At 57.6% G+C, this 17246-nt stretch overlaps 1 protein-coding gene across 1 annotated transcript; it reads left to right on the top strand.

The window, feature by feature from the left end:
* The first annotated feature begins 3241 nt into the window (after positions 1-3241).
* Rasd2 (RASD family, member 2) lies at positions 3242-12123 on the top strand. The gene is made up of 3 exons (XM_013024847.1): positions 3242-3343; positions 7231-7510; positions 11523-12123. Exons 2-3 carry the CDS (start codon positions 7240-7242, stop codon positions 12050-12052), a joined length of 801 nt encoding a protein of 266 aa, XP_012880301.1. The 5' UTR covers positions 3242-3343; positions 7231-7239; the 3' UTR covers positions 12053-12123.
* Positions 12124-17246: the final 5123 nt, after the last annotated feature.

Genomic DNA, 17246 nt, shown 5'->3' with positions numbered 1-17246 from the left:
AGGATGAACAGCGCAAGCCACTTTGTAAATCCAAGGCTACTTTAGTGATTTTATAGCTCTGTGGACCTAGCAGTCCCAAGCACCGTGTCCCTGTGTGTATGTGTGTGTGTGTGTGTGTGTGTGTGTGTGCATAAGGACCGGGGCTTGAACTCAGTGTCTCATGTTGTTGCTTCTTTTTTTGGGGGGGGGAGGGAGGAGTCTGTCCCTGTGCTCTTCAGCTCAAGGCTAGTGCTCTACCCCGTGAGCCACAGCGCTGCTTCCAGTCTTCTGGTGGTTTATTGGAGATAAGAGTTTCATGGACTTTCCTGCCCAAGCTGGCTTTGAACCACGATCCTCAGATCTCAGCCTCCTGAGTAGCTAGGATTACAAGTGTGAGCCACCTGTGCCCGGATGTGTTGCTTTTTTGTTGCAACAATAGGACTAGCACCCTACTACTTGTGCTACAGCTCCATATCTGACTTTTTTGATGGTTAATTGGAGATTAGGAGTCTCATGGATTTTCCTGCCTGGGCTAGCTTTGAACCAGGATCCTCAGATCTCAGCTTCTTGAGGGGTTAGGATGACAAGTATGAGCCACTGGCGCTCAGCTCCAAACCCATGTGAGAAAAGCACCTTTTCTATCAAAGTACTTTGTTTTCCTTTCTGTTAATCTTGAGAGAATTGTTTTTCTGAAGGGTTCCTGCTTTGGCCAGGTGACTTGGCCCTTGTTAATTAAATTTTAGTTACATACATCCTTTTCCTGGGTACTTTAAAGCATCCTGTTAGAAGCCCCTTGAATTTTAGTTGCATGCGGTTGATTAAGCCACATCATTTTGCAGATTGTGAACCTGAGCTTAGCCTATGTGAGCAGGGACTGCTGGATTAGGGAACAGCTTGCCAGCTCTACATGCTTGCTTGCCAGATTATTTGGCCCAGGGTGTCTGCAGAAGTTAACTTTGCCTTGCTGAGTTTCTTTCAAGTTGGTGTCCTTATTTCAATGCGACATCCCAACATCCCAAGCGTTAATAGACCCATTTTATAGATAACCACCAACATCTGAAATGTCCCATGATGGACCCAGGGCTAAATTCTTGATGGGTTACAGAGGCAAGAGTCCCAATCTCTGATCCAGTGGAGACGGCCCCTCAGCTTGGGTCTCCAAAGCTCCCAGTTCTTCTCAGGAGGTAGGGGTGGGGTGAGGATGAGAGGGTTGTGGAAGAGAGGTAAATAGCATTGTACTCCCTCACTGTTCTACACAGTGAAGCCTCCTGATTACAGGGAAGAGTCTCAATTGGGTGCTAATAGCCTTTAACATCTTGCCAAACCATGTCCAATTTACCAGGCATGGGGGGCCTATATAGGCCAGCCAGTTTCCAGTGCAAGTGTGACAATCTTGCTTTGTTTTCCTTGTGCTTATTCACAGGCATATCTGATGCTTGAGGCAAAAATCAAGGAGACTGAAAAATGTGCTAGGGAGAGTGAGTCTTGGATAGTGTGTGTGTGTGTGTGTGTGTGTGTGTGTGTGTGTGTGTGTGTGTGTGCGCCAGTACTAGGGCTTAACATTCAGGCCTGAGTGCTGTCCCTTAGTTTTTTCACTCGTGATTGGCTCTTTCCCATTTGAGCCACACTTCCAGCTTTTTGCTGATCTGGAGATAAATCACCATCCTTGGATCTCAGCCTCCTGAGTAGCTAGGATGACCAGCTTGAGCCGCCCGTGCCCCGCCAGGAGTCTTGGAATTAAATAGAACTCCAAGTCGGTAAGTGGCATGTGGACGGGGCCCAGTAGGAACGGATGCCTGGCCCGGCCTGGACATTGGCCTGAGAAGAAAGGGATGTGGGTGCAGCTCAGCGTTGCAGCCTTGGGTTGCATCGTCTGCAGGCCGGGCCCAGGGACACCCCTGGAGGCCACGGCAGATCCACAGGCTGCGAGGCCTAGGTGACTCCCGCGCCCCTCGCGGCTGCACGTGTGCTGCCCATGTGCGGGTCCACGGGGTCCCGCGGGCACCGCGTCCGGGGAAGGAAGCTCCGGTTCGGGGACTGGCTGGGCATCTGGGAGCCAAGTGGGCGGGGCACTGGCGGCTGGGGACCCCTGGCGGGCCCCCTCCCGCTCCGGTGGGCGTGCGGGTGAGCGCTGGCGTAGGCGCGGGCGGGCCGCCTTCCGGTCACGGTGCACGCGCGCCCCAGGCCTCGGGCCGTTCCCCCTTCGCCCCGGCCCCACGCGCCGTGGCACGCGGAGCAGCAGCCTGCCGCCCGGCAGGGGCGGGAGGGGCGTGGCCCCGGGGGGCGTGGTCGGCGCAAGGGTCTCACCGGTGATTGGCTGCGCGCTGCGGGGGCGGTCCGGGGGCGGGGCGGGCGCGGCTCCGGGGCGGGACCGGCGGCTGGCGGGTGACCCGGGCAGGTGGGCGCCGGACGGATCGGCCGGGCGCTGCCATCGCCCCGGGCTGTGCAGGCTGCAGTCACTTTAGGGAGCATCTCCGCCACCTCCACTTCCCAGCGCGGGGAAAGAGGGGCGTCGTCTGCGGGGGAGAGAGAGAGAGAGGAACGGGGCCGGCAGAAAGTTCTCCTCCCTGGGGGGCCCGGGAGGGTGAAGTGGGGGGCGGCGCCGGCTCGAAGCGAGCTGGGAGCTGCGGAGCCCCGGGGCGGCGTTCGAGGCCCCCTCCCACACGCCTGCTCCGCTTTCGGCGGCTGGCATCGCCGGGCGAGGAGAAGGGAGCCGTCCCTCTTGCGCAGAGCCGGCTACGGCAGCTGCGATCAGCGGAGGAGGCCGGGCTCCGGGGCCCGGCGCGCAGCGCCCCTGTCCCCCACCCGGGCGCCCCCCTCGGGGACCCGAGGAGAAGGTCGCGTAGGCCGCCAGGCGGCTTCGCCATCCCAGGTCTCGCACCCCAGCCACCCCCCACCCCACCCGCAAAGGACTCCGGAGGCTCCGCGGACGGCTCTTCAATCCCCGGCCTCCCACCCTCCCTCCCCCGCCCTGGCGCCTGAGCCCCAGGTGGGGAATCTCCGTATCCAACGTCCCCAAGCCTCCGGGCACCTGGCTCAACCGGAGGCCCCGGGGTCCGGGCAGGGCAGGGCCGGCGACGGTGAGCCGGAGCCCGCCCAGCGCCCGAGCCCTGCTGAGCCCTCGGAGCCCACCCATGGGGCCCCGAATTCGCGCTCCCCCTCTCCCAGCCGAGCCCAGCCCGGCGCCCCGAGCTGCGCAGAGGAGGAGGATCCGGATCTGTGCGCAGTGACCCGGGAGCCCGCGGCGCGGACGGCGCAGACGCCCGGCGGCTCGGCAGCCGGGGCTACCGGCGGCTCCCCGCACCTGCAGGCGCTTTCCGGCAGCCCTCCGAGCCGTGCGAGGGGCCCGGCCCGCCGGTCCCAGGTAGGAGAGACCCCCCCCCCCCGACAGATCTGGGGAGCTGGGTAAAGTTGGGGCAGCCCCGGACTCGCCAGGAGGAGGAAGGGAGAGCTCTGAGATGCTCTTACTAGGAAAACTTGAATTGTGAGCCTACTGTGTGCAGGGGTTGCATCCCTCTTGCCCCATGTAGAGAGAGTTAAACTAGTCTACCAGGCAGGGCGCAGGACCCCTTATTGCGCTGGGAAAGAGATTCATTGCTCTTGCACACTGTACTGGGTTGAGTTCTGTCTAGGAGCTTTTCAGAGAGGAAGCCTGTTTTAAAAAGGGGAAACCGAGGCTCAGGGGAAAGAGGCACCGAACCTTCGCCAAACACATTGATATGTCTGAGATGTATCAATGTACCTAGATGGAGGGCTGTTGGGATGATTTGGTGGTCCCACCCCCCAGAAGGAAGTCAAGACTTTTTACCCACAGTCCCTTGAGCTTTTTTTCTAGGTTTCTGCATGGGAGAGTGAGTTTGCTGGATAATTCTGTTCCTGGGAAAGGCTTCTGTACCCAGCTGGACACCCCCATCCCACCCCCTGCAGCTCTGGGGAGGTGTTCCTGCACCCCTTCTCTCTTCCCTTTACCTTCAGCCCTGGGAGGGTGACAGAGGACATTGTCCAGGACCTTATGGAAGGGAAACAGGGCTGGGATGACCAACTCCTGAGAGTCTCTGATTCAGGCTTTCCCTGGTATCAGAGTGACAAGATGGGGTTCTCAAAAGGCCTCTACCTGCTCTCCTATTCTTCCTGGAACAGCCAGGCAGCCCACAGCTGCCCAGAGAGTACCCCAAAGAAAGGAAGCCCACACTTGAGAAGGCCCAGGGGAGTCTCTGGACCTCCCATCTGGACTTCCTATTGTGTCTCGGGCCACTAGGCTAGCTCACAGCTGGCCAGTGGCAGAATTGGTCAGTTAGAGCCGGTGTCTGCTGCCCAGGGTGGTGAGGATGGGTTTTAAAAGTCCCCAGGACTCTTCCGTGGAGGCCAGAGACTGCATTGCATGTGCACAGAGGCTGGATGGGCCCCACAAGGGACTGGGGGGGCAGGGCAGTGAACCAGGCTGTGCGTTACACACCAAGGGCCATGTCCTTGTCCATTGGATCCTCCCAGCCTCCAGCAGGGACACAGAGAGAAGGAGGAAGGTGAAGGTGAATGAGCCACAGAGGCACTGGCCAGGAGCAGGCTGGCAGGGTCTCAAAGAGTCTTGGGCAAGCTGCCTGCCCCCAGCTGCCTGTAGGGAGAATGGCGAGGAGGACAGAGTATGCCTCAGGGGTCAGGCCCCGCTGGCTCCAGCTGAGATTTCACTGAGTCAGACACTGTTGGGAAAAAGACTCCAGTTTTGGCCTGGGGTGGCTTCTCATAGAGGTAAGACCAGGCTCTGGCGCTCAGCCTCCTGGTTCTAGTCCCAGCCCAGCCAGGCATGTGCTGTGTGAACTGGGACAAGCGGCTCAACATCTCTGAGCACCAGTGTCCCTAGGAGTCAGGAGGGCCCAGACTGCTGTGAAGTTGCAGGAATAAGGCATGCGCACACCTGTGGCCGTGTCTGCCGGTGGGAGGCCCTCTCCCCTGCACGGCCTAAGCCAGCCTCAAGATTCTGCTGCCCAGCTGCCCTGGGAACGGTCCTGGGGTCCGGGTGGCAGCGTCTGGCTTTGCATTTACATCCCTCCTTCAACATTCCACTGAGCTTCTAAAGCTCCCCCTTTTCCCCAGCCCCAGACTGGTCCCGCTTGCCTCTCACTGTGGGATCAGAGGCCTAGGAGCAGGAAGATGTGGGGAGACATTTGCCCCCCAGGCTTCCCCTCCACTCAGCACTCCTGTGGGGAAGGAGAAGGAAAGAGGAGCAGGGGGCAGAGCCACCGACATGCTGGCTGTCACCTGGCAGGCAGGTGTGTGGTGTTTCGCTCGGCCCCACGTGGCTGGGGCCATGTGAAGACCCAATCCTCTCAGATAAGAAAGCCTCCCTCTGCCCTCTGTAACTCTTGCTTCTTATTGTTAATCTGTCTGGCTTCTCTCTCTCCCTTGTCTGCTTTCTGTCTTGATTCCTAAGTGAACTCAGTCACTGGTTCCACAGCAGGGCCATTCTTGGTGTGTGTGTGTGTGTAAGGTGGTGGCTTTTTAGGATAGCCCCAGGCCAGCCAGGTGGGTAGAGGTGATGGGAGAGGCAGAGTCGACTTGCCTTTTCATTCATCAAGAATGGTCTCTTGGGCACCTTCTGGGTACAGTCCCACGGGCTTTATGTGAGTTGGCTTTTGGCATGAATTCAGAGGCCGTGTGGACCTGTTAGAAAATATCCTGTGCTTCACGGGGCAGGTGGGATTCCACAGGGTGACTACCTGGGGTCAGAGCCCTCTGGGCTGCTTTTGCTGGCTGAGGACCTGGAGCAAAGCAGCTCAACCTCCCTGAGCCTCGGCATTCTGCCCCCTGCCCCCTGGGCTTCCTGGGGGCTGAGGCGCAGGCGCCTGCGACACTCGACAGAGATTCACTGCAAAACAAACAGTTGATTTTTTTTTCTTCTTCCCAGCCAGTGTTGCTGCTTTGTGCTTGGCACACATCTGGACTTGGCCTGAGGAAGCATCATTATGGCTCCAGGCCTGGGGTCTGTGTGGGGTGCAGTCTCTTCGCAGTTCATTCACTGAGGTCAAGTTTTAGCCAAGTGTTGGCTAGGATGGGAGTATTTTTTTTTTTTTATGCCATTGAGAAAGGCCATGGTGAGGGCATTTCTGAGAGGTATTTTGTTTTGTTTTTTTGGTCGGTCGTGGGGCTTGAACTCTGGGCCTGGGCGCTGTCCCTCAGCTCTTCAGCTCAAGGCTAGTGCTCTACCACTTGAGCCACAGCGCCACTTCTGGTTTTCTGGTGGCTTATTGAAGATAAGAGTCTCACGGACTTTCCTGCCCAGACTGGCTTTGAACCTTGATCCTCAGGTCTCAGCCTCCTGAGTAGCTAGGATTACAGGCGTGAGCCCCTGGCCCCCAGCCTCTGAGTGGTATTTTTTGAGAGCATTTCGCTGCACCAGGGTCCTGGGCTGCCATGAGCAGATGTGGACGCAGGATGGGAGATGTGCCCAGGATGTCTCCTACCCCGTAGCTGCCTCACACTCAGCCGCAGGGTAGACAGACAATTATGATGTTGGACAATGCCGGAAGAGGCTCTGGAGGCTCACCTGGGGCCTCCCAGGGTGGGGACCAGATTTAGCAGTAGGGCCCTTGGTATCAATTAAGGAGCAGGGCCTTCTCTGAGAGAGGGGGCTACCTAGAGAAACCCCTTCCTTCCTCTGGGATGCACTCAGCTGGGCACCTTGTGCGGGGACCAACCTGCTCAACCTGTGTCGACCTCCCAAGGGGTCGCTGTGTCAGCTGGACTGTGTTCTGTGCAGTCCTGAGGGTGGCACGCTGCCCTTTAGATCTCAGCCTAGCTTGGTTGCCTGGGTGACTTCCTGGAGGGTCTGGGGGTCTCAGTGCTGAGCGAGCAGAGGCCTGGCTGGGGGGTGGATGGCCTTTGGTGGGCCTGAGCCTGGGCTTGACGGAGCCGGGGTGGTTTGCTGAGCCCCACTTTGCATCTCGAGTTTGGGTTTGTTTTTGCCTCTTCCACAAAGCCAAAAGAAGCTCTCAGAGAAAGTTCTGGATTTCCCCAGAAGCAGAAGTCCTTGGGGTTGTGAGGACGGTTGTCGTGGGAGAGAGAGAAAGAAAGAGGAGGGGATTAACGCATGAATGAATGGACCAGTGGCTGGAAGCTGGGGTCTCTAGAGAACAGGGGCTTTACGTCTCCGGTTTACAGGCAGAAGCCTGAGCCCTAGATGGGGCCTGCACAGGGGGCAGTAGGGGCAGGGCCAGGACAAAGCTTCTTGACACCTCCCCCCCATTCTTGTTGCAGCCCCGAGCCATGATGAAGACCTTGTCCAGCGGGAGCTGCACGCTCAGCGTGCCTGCCAAGAACTCGTACCGCATGGTGGTGCTGGGCGCCTCCAGGGTGGGCAAGAGCTCCATCGTCTCTCGCTTCCTGAACGGCCGCTTCGACGACCAGTACACGCCCACCATCGAGGACTTCCACCGCAAGGTCTACAACATCCGGGGCGACATGTACCAGCTGGACATCCTGGACACCTCGGGCAACCACCCCTTCCCTGCCATGCGCAGGCTGTCCATCCTCACAGGTGCGCGCGCGTGCGTGTGTGTGTCTGCGCGCACGCGCACGTGCGTGGGGTGGCTGCAGGGCAAGGCGTGGGCCTGTGGGCTGGGCAGCTTTGTGGAGGCTTGAGGCCTTCCTGCTGGTCCTTGTGGTGCTGGTCAGGTTAGTGGAAGCTGCACTGGCTTTATACCAGGGGATGGTGGCCTGCTGTCCTCCCAGAGTGATCTGGGGGCCGGGCAGAGGCAGGGGCTGGGGGTGTTGGCAGAGCTGAGACGCAGTGGCTGGTGCTCCCCTGCACTTATATGGCTTTGCTGACTCCTCATAGCCCACTTAGAAGGTGAGTTCAAATCCTGGCCCTGCCACTTGGAAGCTTCCCTGTGTGATCTACCATTATTCCACAAGCAGGGAGCCCGAGGCAGGGAGGTTATGGAACTTGCTCCAGGTAGAAGCGTGGCCAGGCTCTGGGGGCCACCACTGAGCTAGCCCCCATGGCCTCTGCCCTGCTGGGGGTCACCACAGGGGAAGGTGGGGGCCACGGTGGGGCCCAGGGGCTCCTGGTGACATGGCCTTGACTGTTCCTTTTTTTTTTTTTTGTCCTGGGGCTTGAACTCTGGGCCTGGGCGCCGTCCCTCAGCTCTTCACTTCAAAGCTAGTGCTCTACCACTTGAGCCACAGCGCCACTTTTGGTTTTCTGGTGGTTTATTAGAGATCAGAGTCTCATGGACTTTCCTGCCCCTCTGGCTTTTGAACCATGATCCTCAGATCTCAGCCTCCTGAGTAGCTAGGATGACAGGCATGAGCCACCGGCGCCCGGCAAGGCTATTGCTTTTATTCTTTCAGGTGGTTGAATGTGGTAGGTGAGAGAGTGGGTCCCTATGCCCCGCTGCCCGGGGCCTAGTCTTGGGTCAACTGCCTCCTGGGGCCCTGGGGCTAGTGACCCTGTCCCCCCAGGCCTGTTTTTCATTGCATTAGACAGAAGCTCAACAGTGCTGGTAAAAGTAGCTGAGGAATCTTTCAGGTGCTTGATGAGCAGAAGCTAAGTGCTCCGTAATCGTTGGTCTTAAATGGAGCTGGCATTTGTAGTGTGCTTGATGTGGGCACACAATCATGTCCTTTCTCCCTAGGGCAAGTACCTCGCTAACCATCATCCAGACAACTGCCAACTTAGAAAGTCCCACAAGAAATGCTTGCCATGCAAGTGTGATCATTCACACCTACCTGTATCCTCAGCTCCCCTGGAGGCCGAGATCTAGAGGATAATAGTTTGAGGCCAGCTTGGGAAAAAAAGCTTGAGAGATTTCCCCCACCTCAACCAACGAGCTGGGTATGGTAGAGCATTCCTATCATCCTAGTTATGAGGAAGGCTAGAGGTAGGAGAACTTGGTCTAAGGGCAGACCTGGACTATAAAGAAAAAATGAGAGAGCTTGCCTACTTTAAAATTAACAAAAGGGGAAGTGGACTGGGGATGTGGTTAGTTAAGCACCTGCCTAGCAGGTGTGAAACCCTGTGTTCAAATCCCAGTACCTTAAAACAAAACAGAGCTGTGCCCTGCCTAACCCTCTCTTTATACTCTAGCCAGGAAAGAGGCTGATGGGCGGGCTCCCTCCTCCAGGCCTTCCTTGCCACACCTCTCTTTGTGTTCCCGGTTGTCCTCAGATTTTGAAGATGGAATATACAAGTAGAGGATCGCTGGCTGGGCCTGGGTTCAAATCTTGGATCTGTCACTTGGAGACAGCTGTGTGTCCTATCAGTGGGCCTGGCCTCACTTCCTGGTAGAGCTGTGAGGATAAAGGGTCCAGGAGGGTTGGGGGACAGCAGCACCCAGCACAAGCTCAGTGTTGCATGGGGGTAGCTCTCCCAGCCGTTGGGAGGGGTCTGGGTGGCCTCTGATATAAAGAGACATTAGTCTATATTTTATGTTAGGCCAGAGCCCTGGGCCAGGGCCCCTTCCCCAGCTCCTACCTTCCTAGAAGTGGGGCTCCCTCGGTGTGGTGTGGGCCTTCTGCAACCATGTCGCCATTCCCCTCTGCCTCGTGGCAGCAGCCAGAGCCCGCAGCAACATTCTGAGCACATAGGACTGCCGCTGCTCTGCTCACTCCCAAACCTGGGCCTCTTTTCCCAACCTGGAGCCCAGGACTGAGAGCCATTCATGGCCAAGCTCGCCCTCCGGCTGCGGGCTGGCCGTGAGGCCGGGGCAGGCCCTGCTGCCTGGCACCTGCAACCTCGTGTTTGAATATTGAGTCTTCAGAGACCCCGAGATCAGCCTGGCCTTGTTGGGGTTGGCAGGCTGAAGCTACCTTACTGGTGCCTTTGAGAACAGCTTCGGCCGCCGCAGGCAGGCTCCGGGAGACGGGCGGCAGGGGCCAGTCCCCGGCTCCTGCTGTCCAGAGCTTGCCCTTGACTAGAACACTGGTCTGAGTGTGGTGTGTGCCTTTCAGAAGCAGCTCTGGGGCCCAGAAATTAGGGTGTTGCTCTCTCCCTGGGGGTGCAGACTGGTACCCGAGTCCCAGGCCCCGCTTTGCTTGCCTGTCCCCCACCCCCCAAGCAGCTTTGGATCTATACACGTGGGGTTGTTGAAAGTTAAGTAATGGGGGCAGTTGTGGTGGTGTGGATCTGTAATGCCAGGTACTCAGGAGCTGGTTAGGAGAAGCAAGGGAAAAGAAACATGGATCGTTTATCCAAAAAATAACTAAAGCTAAGGGGCTGAGTGTGAGGGTCTAGTGGTAGAAACACCTGCCTAGCAAGTGTGAGGTGTTGAGTTCAAACCCCAGTATCCCTCATCCCCCCAGAAAAGAATGGAAGCAAAAGTGAGGGAGAGGCTAGCAAATGAGATCATAGAGGTGAAGCCATTGACCACCCTGCCCTCCCCTCTCCCCGCCCCTCCCCAGTCCCGGCTGTGCAGTAAGAGCCGGGTCTGAGGGAGGCCGTAAGCTCCGGTGGATGTAGGTGGGCTTGGAGGGGGGTAGCATGGGTACTGAGGGCCACATGCTCTTGTTCATCCCATGATCTGCTCCAGAAGCCCCAGAACACGGCCTGTGTGCCAGCATGAAGCCAGCACTGGGCGGAGTTGTAGCCCTGTCCTAGCCACAGTGAAGCTGTGTGACCTTGGGCAGGTTGCTTGCCCCTTCTGAGTCTGGTTTTGCTCACCTTTCACAGGAAAGCAAGAACATCTCCCCGTGGAGGTGTTATGCAGTATCAGGAGAACATCAGGGGTGGAACGGGTGCTGGGTGCCCAGTAGGTGCCAGGTGCCTGGGAAGGCAGGGAGCCACCCTGCCTTTGTTATCTGTGACAGCCCTCAAAGAGCCCCGCTAGGCCATGTTGCATGCAGCTGGTGCAGATGGGGACACCGAGGGCTAGGGAGTTGGTAGGGCCCTGCTCAAGGCTGCATGGCTGGTAAACAGAAATTCCAGATGTGAGCCACACCTCCCCCCGGCCCAACACGTGCTACCACACTGCGGCCACTGGTATTGGCCGGATTCCACTGTGTCAGGTATTCAGCAGGCCCCGGGCATGTGCGCTGGGCAAGACCCCAGCTTGCACAGCTGGCCGATCATTGTTCTCCTCATAGGGTGGGGGTGTGGTTGTGCACAGGTGTGCACCAGTTCTGGGGCTTGAACTCAGGGCCAGGGTGCCACTCTCCTAGCTCTTTAGCTTAAGGCTGGTGCTCTATCACTTGAGCTCTACACCTCTACTTCCGGCTTTTTGGTGGTTAATTGGAGATGAGAGTCTCAAGGACTTTCCTGCCCAGGCTCGCTTCAAGCCATGATCCTCAGATCTCAGCCTCCTGAGTAGCTAGGAGTATAGGCGTGAGCCCCCATGCGTGGCTAATAGTCTCATAGTCTGTGAAAGTCCACAGGTGGGCTGATCCTATTTGAGCTGGGCTGCTCTGTGCATGAGCCACGAATGAGGGTTTGAACCCCTTGGAGCCTCAACTTCCTGCTCTGACAGCTGGGGGCAATCACGGCCGTTTATTGGCCCAGGAACTGCCCAGGGGCGGGCCCCGCTTGTCACTCACCCGCTGGGCTCTCTCTGTAGGTGACGTCTTCATCCTGGTGTTCAGCCTGGATAGCCGGGAGTCCTTTGACGAGGTCAAGCGCCTCCAGAAGCAGATCCTGGAGGTCAAGTCCTGCCTGAAGAACAAGACGAAGGAGGCGGCAGAGCTGCCCATGGTCATCTGCGGCAACAAGAGCGACCACAGCGAGCTGTGCCGCCAGGTGCCCAGCACCGAGGCCGAGCTGCTGGTGTCTGGAGATGAGAATTGTGCCTACTTCGAGGTGTCGGCCAAGAAGAACACGAACGTGGACGAGATGTTCTACGTGCTGTTCAGCATGGCCAAGCTGCCGCACGAGATGAGCCCCGCGCTGCACCGCAAGATCTCCGTGCAGTACGGCGACGCCTTCCACCCCCGGCCGTTCTGCATCCGCCGCGTCAAGGACATGGATGCCTACGGCATGGTGTCGCCCTTTGCCCGCCGCCCCAGCGTCAACAGTGACCTCAAGTACATCAAGGCCAAGGTCCTGCGAGAGGGCCAGGCCCGAGAGAGGGACAAGTGTGCCATCCAGTGAGCGGCAGGGACGCTGGGGAGGGCCTCGGGGCGGTGCCTTCAGGGAGGTGGCCCCAGATGCCCGCTGCCCACGTTCCCCCAGCCATGGGCGCCCTGGGGGACCAGCCCAGAGGGGCCCCAAGATGCTCCGTCCACCCTCCTGCCTTCGTGTCTCTTCCCTGAGGCCTCTTGTCCCTGGCTCCCTGTGGCCCTGGCCTCCACGGGAGGCCTGATCTTCGAGGACAGGAGGCCAGTTGAGGAAAAGTCAGCGCTGACCCAGAGGCTCAAGTTGGAAGAAACGTGGATGCCAGAAGGCCAGGAGCCATGTGTCACACGGAGCCTCCTGATACCGATCCGGACAAAACCACCGGACATCCAGACACGAGCGGCCTCCTCCTCCCCTGGTGGGGTTGGCGTGGACATGGATGGGGAGAGGGTCCCTCCCGGCCTGCAGCTCCCCCCTCTGCTCAGTCACGTCCACTCATCCCTCCTGCTTGGCCCCTGGGCTGCCCCAATATGGAGCCGGTGGCCTGTGTGCTGCATCTCTGAGACTGTGACTGGTCCTGCGCCAGTCTTCTGCCATCCTGCCCACGCGATGTGTGCTTGTTGTTTTGAAGCTGTTCCTGGTTGTGTTAGCCATAGACCCAGGTTGTTTGTAACCCCTAGAGCCTAGTGACCCACCTTACCACCTTTCTGCAGCCCCATTCCAGTTCTGAGCCACTGTCTGTCCCAGGCAGGGTGCTGGGGCCGTCTGGGGCTGGATGCTGAGCCCATACTGCGCAGCACAGTTACCAACAGCTGTGCTGGGGGCCTCTCCTGCTCCCATTTCTCAGACAGGATGACTGAGGATCAGGGGGGAAGGAGACAAGCCCAGTTAGTTCAGGGAGACGAGGGAGGGTGGAGGAAAGCTCCCACTGGTGGGCCCCACACACCCAGCTGGTTGTGCTGGGCTTTGAACCTGCTAACCAAAGCCCCCCACACTCCCCCTGTTCCCAGTTCCGAATAAATACATCTAATCTCCTTCAATATAATGAAGTTTGCTAGCACTGGTGTCTCACACCTGTCATCCAGCTACTCAGGAGGCTGAGATCTAAGGCTCACAGCACAGCCTGGGCAGGAAAGCCCCCGAGACTCTCCAGTTGACCAGCAAAATGCCAGCAATGGAGCTGTGGCTCAAGTGGTAGAGTGCCAGCCTTGATGAAAACAACCTAAGCAGGCCCTGAGTTCAAGCCCCACGGCCAGCACCAACAATGAAAATGAAAAATAAATGGATGTTTAAGATCACAAGAAACCATAGTAGTCCTCTGGGGTTTTGCCAAAGCCCAGAGAGGGTCAGTTACTCCCCCTGGGTCACACCGCAAGCCTGGAAGCAGCAGAAGCAGGGACCAGCCCGGACCTTCAGTGTGGGCTGTGTTGGGCAGCTCTCCAGAGGGCGTCCTCAGCCCCCCAGGCCTGCTGGGATTCAAGGCACCCACCCCCGCCCTCTCCCCCGAGTGGGCTGCTGAGGGTCTCTCTGGGTATGGACGTGTCCGTATGTCTGCACACGCCAGCACACACACTTCCCGGCCCAGCTCTGCGCCCCAGCCTGCCCCACCCGTGTGTGCGCCCCCAGCAGCCCCCAGCCACCCCCTGACCGCCGGACCCCGCAGCCCGGCCCCACGGTCACCCCCCCACTGCCCGGAACTCTGTACACTCGCCATTAAAGTGGGTTTGTTACGAAGCCGCGTCCTCCCTGTGGTTTTCCCGGCCAGCACCCCGCCTCCGTGCCCCCGCAGACCCCTCACCGGCGCGGGGCGCACGGGCTTCCCGTGGAAAGCCCGGAGGGGGTGGCACTGCCCCCAGCCCGGCCCTCCTCGCAGAGTGTCCCGAGCTGTGTGTCTTTCTGGAAGAACGGCCAGGTCACAGACACGGCCAGCTGGCTCCGCCAGGCTCCCTGGGTCTGAGTTCTCAGGTGGAAAGGTTTTCAATTCTTCCGACTGATTTGTGAGCCAGGCATGGTGGCTCACGCCTCTAATCCTAGCTGATCAGGAGGCTGAGGTCTGAGCCACATTTGAGAGACTTGTCTCCGATGGACCAGCCGAAAGCTAGATGTGAATGTGTACCTTAAGCAGTAGAGTGCCAACCTTGAGTGAAAAAAACCCACTTGTTTGAGGTCCTGAGTTCAAGCCCTAGTACTGGTACACACACACACACACACACACACACACACACACAGAGTAATTGGGGTTTGGGTGTGCTGGTACATACCAAGTTAAAGACCAGTCTGGGTCTTTAACAAATCCCTGTCACACAAACAAGCAAAAACAACCCCAAGAAACAACTTGTTAGGGAAGCCAAGCACTGTAGCGTACACCTATAGTCCCCCACTACTTCAGAGGCTGAAGCAGGATTGCTCAAGCCCAAGGGTTCAAGACACACCTGGGAAATACAGTGAGACTGTGTCTAAATAAATCAATAAGGCCAGGTGGGGGTTGCTGCTGCGACTGGCCAGGGGGCGGGGAGAGCTCTTGTTACTCTCCACTGTGGGCCATCTGTGGGGCACGCATGGGGCACGCATTGTCTGGATGTCCCTAGGTCTTTTGTAGTGTGAGATGAGGCCGTCGCGTGGCACACTGCTGTTCCAGCCGCACCTGTTGACAGAGGGGGCAGGAAGCAGGTGGCAGTCACACCTGAGTGGGCCCCGCCCACGTCCAGCCAGCCACGCCCACCCTCCCTCCACGAGGCCCTCCCCCAGCTTCTGCTTCTCCACCTGTGAAGCCGGCGGACAAGGGGCAGCTGGACAGACACCCGCAGAACAGCCCCTCCCGGCCCTGACCTCTGTGAGAAGGAATTAAGAATTCCAGTTGTGTAATTCCACCCCAGCTTCCCTCCCTTGCCCTGCAATCCTGCCCCAGCATGGGGCTGCAGTGGAGGGGAGTGCTGGGGGGGCGGGGGGCAGCAGGATCCACTCCCCCAGTGAGGGCCTCCCCCCGGGGGACGGGGAAAGGCCAGAGAATCCACATCAGTGAACCACAGCCTGACTCCCCAGCCTGGGAATCGGCCTCGCAGTCCAGCCCTGTGAGCTCCCGGCCTCGCTCCTCCGTTCTGCCTCCCTGAACCTGTCACTCACTCAAGAGAGAAACTTCAGCCGCGTCACAGCTTGGTGGGGGCCGATGGGAGGCCTGCCATGGGCTCAGCGGCCAAGACTGCTGGGAATGGGGGAAGGGAAATGGAGCTGACCTTTGCTTAAAAACAACAGTAACAAAACTTACCGCACAACAAGCACCCTACGTAGGTATTAGGAAGGAATAGGAATCTCTTTTTAAATGAGAAGGCTCAGAGAAGTAGAGTCCTTTGCCGGAGCATGCACAGCAAATAAGACAACGGAGCGAGAGATCTGTGGGTGTCCAAAGCATGCTTGGGCTCCAGGGCTTTCAGAACTGAGCCGGCTGAGGGGCTGCTGTCTGGAGGGAGGGGTGGGTGTGGAGAAGTCGCTGCTGCAGTATATTTGATCATGAAGAACTGGATCCTCCACCTCTAGGAGGTCATCTTAGCTGGAGGGGTCGTGGGAGAGAGTGGAGGCACACCCCTGCTTTTCAGAGCCACAGTCTCCAGGCCTCCACTTTCCTGCCTCCTTGAAAGAGCCCAGATGGGCGGCTCCCACACCAGTGACGTGGAGTCCCACTGTGCTGGTCACTCCAGGGCCAAGGCGGCGGAGAGGCAAGGTTCCCCTCCTTCCCCCAGAATCAGCCTTGAATGAAACAAAGCTAAGCCAGATCACCAGACCCTGAGCTCAAGCCCCAATATCAGTGGGGGGGGGCACACGCATGTGTGCACACACAATGAATATTGCTGTTCACTGGAGGTTATGAGGATTACGTGAATTGATGCTTTCAAAATGCTAAGAATGGCCAGGTGTCCGTGCCTCACGCCTGTAATCCTAGCTACTCAGGAGGCTGAGATCTGAGGACAAAGGCTGAAAGCTAGCCTGTGCAGGAAAGTCTTTTCTTTCTGGTCTGAGACCAGAACTCAGTACCTAATGCTTTTGGACATTGGCTAGCACTCTACCCACTGAGCCACACTTCCAGAGTTGAGTCTGTGAGACTCTTATCTCCAGTTCACCACCAAAGCTGGAAGTGGTAGAGTGGTTCGAGTGGTAGAGTGTTAGGCATGAACAGAAATGCTCAAAGACAATGCCCAGACCCTGAGTTCAAGCCCCAGGACTGTGTGCGTTCACACACACACACACACACACACACACACACACATACACACGCTGTGCAGGGCTCAGCTGGGGTCCTGCGTGGCCCCGTCGTGGGCTCTGGCGATGTCTTCTTTCCAGGCAACCTGTCACTGTGTCTCCATGGCTTCATCCCTGAAGCGTCTGGCTTCCACCAAGAGATGATGACTTGCATCCAGGCTCAGAGGAAGCTGAGCCAGGCAGGCAGGGGCTTTGAGAAAGTCTCTCCCTTCCCCCAGGGCGCTGACTTCCCAGTGTGGTACCTGCTGGGGACAGGAGGCTGGTTCCCAAGGGAGAGCAGACTCAGCTTTCTAATGTTTTCATAAGAAATTAAACCTGAAGTTAAAAAAAAAAAAGGCCTGAATATGATTTATCCAAAACGAGGCGAGAAGGATCCTGGAAGTGAAGGAAGAGGCCGGGCCGCGTTTAATATGCACCCCACAGACACACCGCTCTGTCTTCTCTCTGCCCGGTGGGGCAGGCAGGCTGCTGGGCTGGGCAGGCAGGGTGAATAAAGTTCTCACAGAATCTGGGGCAGGAGGTGGGGACACCCAGGTCCAGAAATTTGGGTAGGAAAGGGGAGGTCACCCTCCTGTCTTGTCTCTTAAGAAAACTTGCAGAATTTTAACCGGAAGTCCTTCCTGGGTCGTAGAGAATCATATTGTTCTGCTTAACACAAGTGTAATTAGACTTCAAATAAAAAGATCTTAGTTACTCATGGGGCATATTGTCATTTTCGAAATAGATGAGCCATTAAAATGCTATTATTCATAGATTTCATATGTTTGTAGGCTTAGTTCTTTCTAACTGCCCCCCCTCTTTTTCTGATACTTAAAATTACCAAAAGCACTTGATATTCACCCTAAGTAAGGATGAGATCAGTAAGAATCTCACACTATGAAATATTCTCTCCAGTGTAAATCTGCTGTAAAAAGGAGCAAAGAGAGTGGTTGCTGGTGGCTCACGCCTATAATCCTAGCTACTTAGGAGGCCGAGA

This window comes from Dipodomys ordii, unplaced genomic scaffold, assembly GCF_000151885.1.
Source record: "Dipodomys ordii isolate 6190 unplaced genomic scaffold, Dord_2.0 Scaffold79, whole genome shotgun sequence".
In the NCBI taxonomy this organism is placed as follows: Eukaryota; Metazoa; Chordata; class Mammalia; order Rodentia; family Heteromyidae; genus Dipodomys; species Dipodomys ordii.
Note: the sequence above shows the minus strand (reverse complement) of the source record. Positions and strands in the feature narration are given on the sequence as shown.

What these genes read in the sequence shown, in the direction of transcription:
- Rasd2 (XM_013024847.1), top strand. Translation starts at nt 7,240, where the DNA reads ATGATGAAGACCTTGTCCAGCGGGAGCTGCACGCTCAGCGTGCCTGCC. An exon ending in CAGGCTGTCCATCCTCACAG is followed by an intron (nt 7,511 to 11,522) that starts GTGCGCGCGCGT and finishes CTCTCTCTGTAG; the next exon opens with GTGACGTCTTCATCCTGGTG.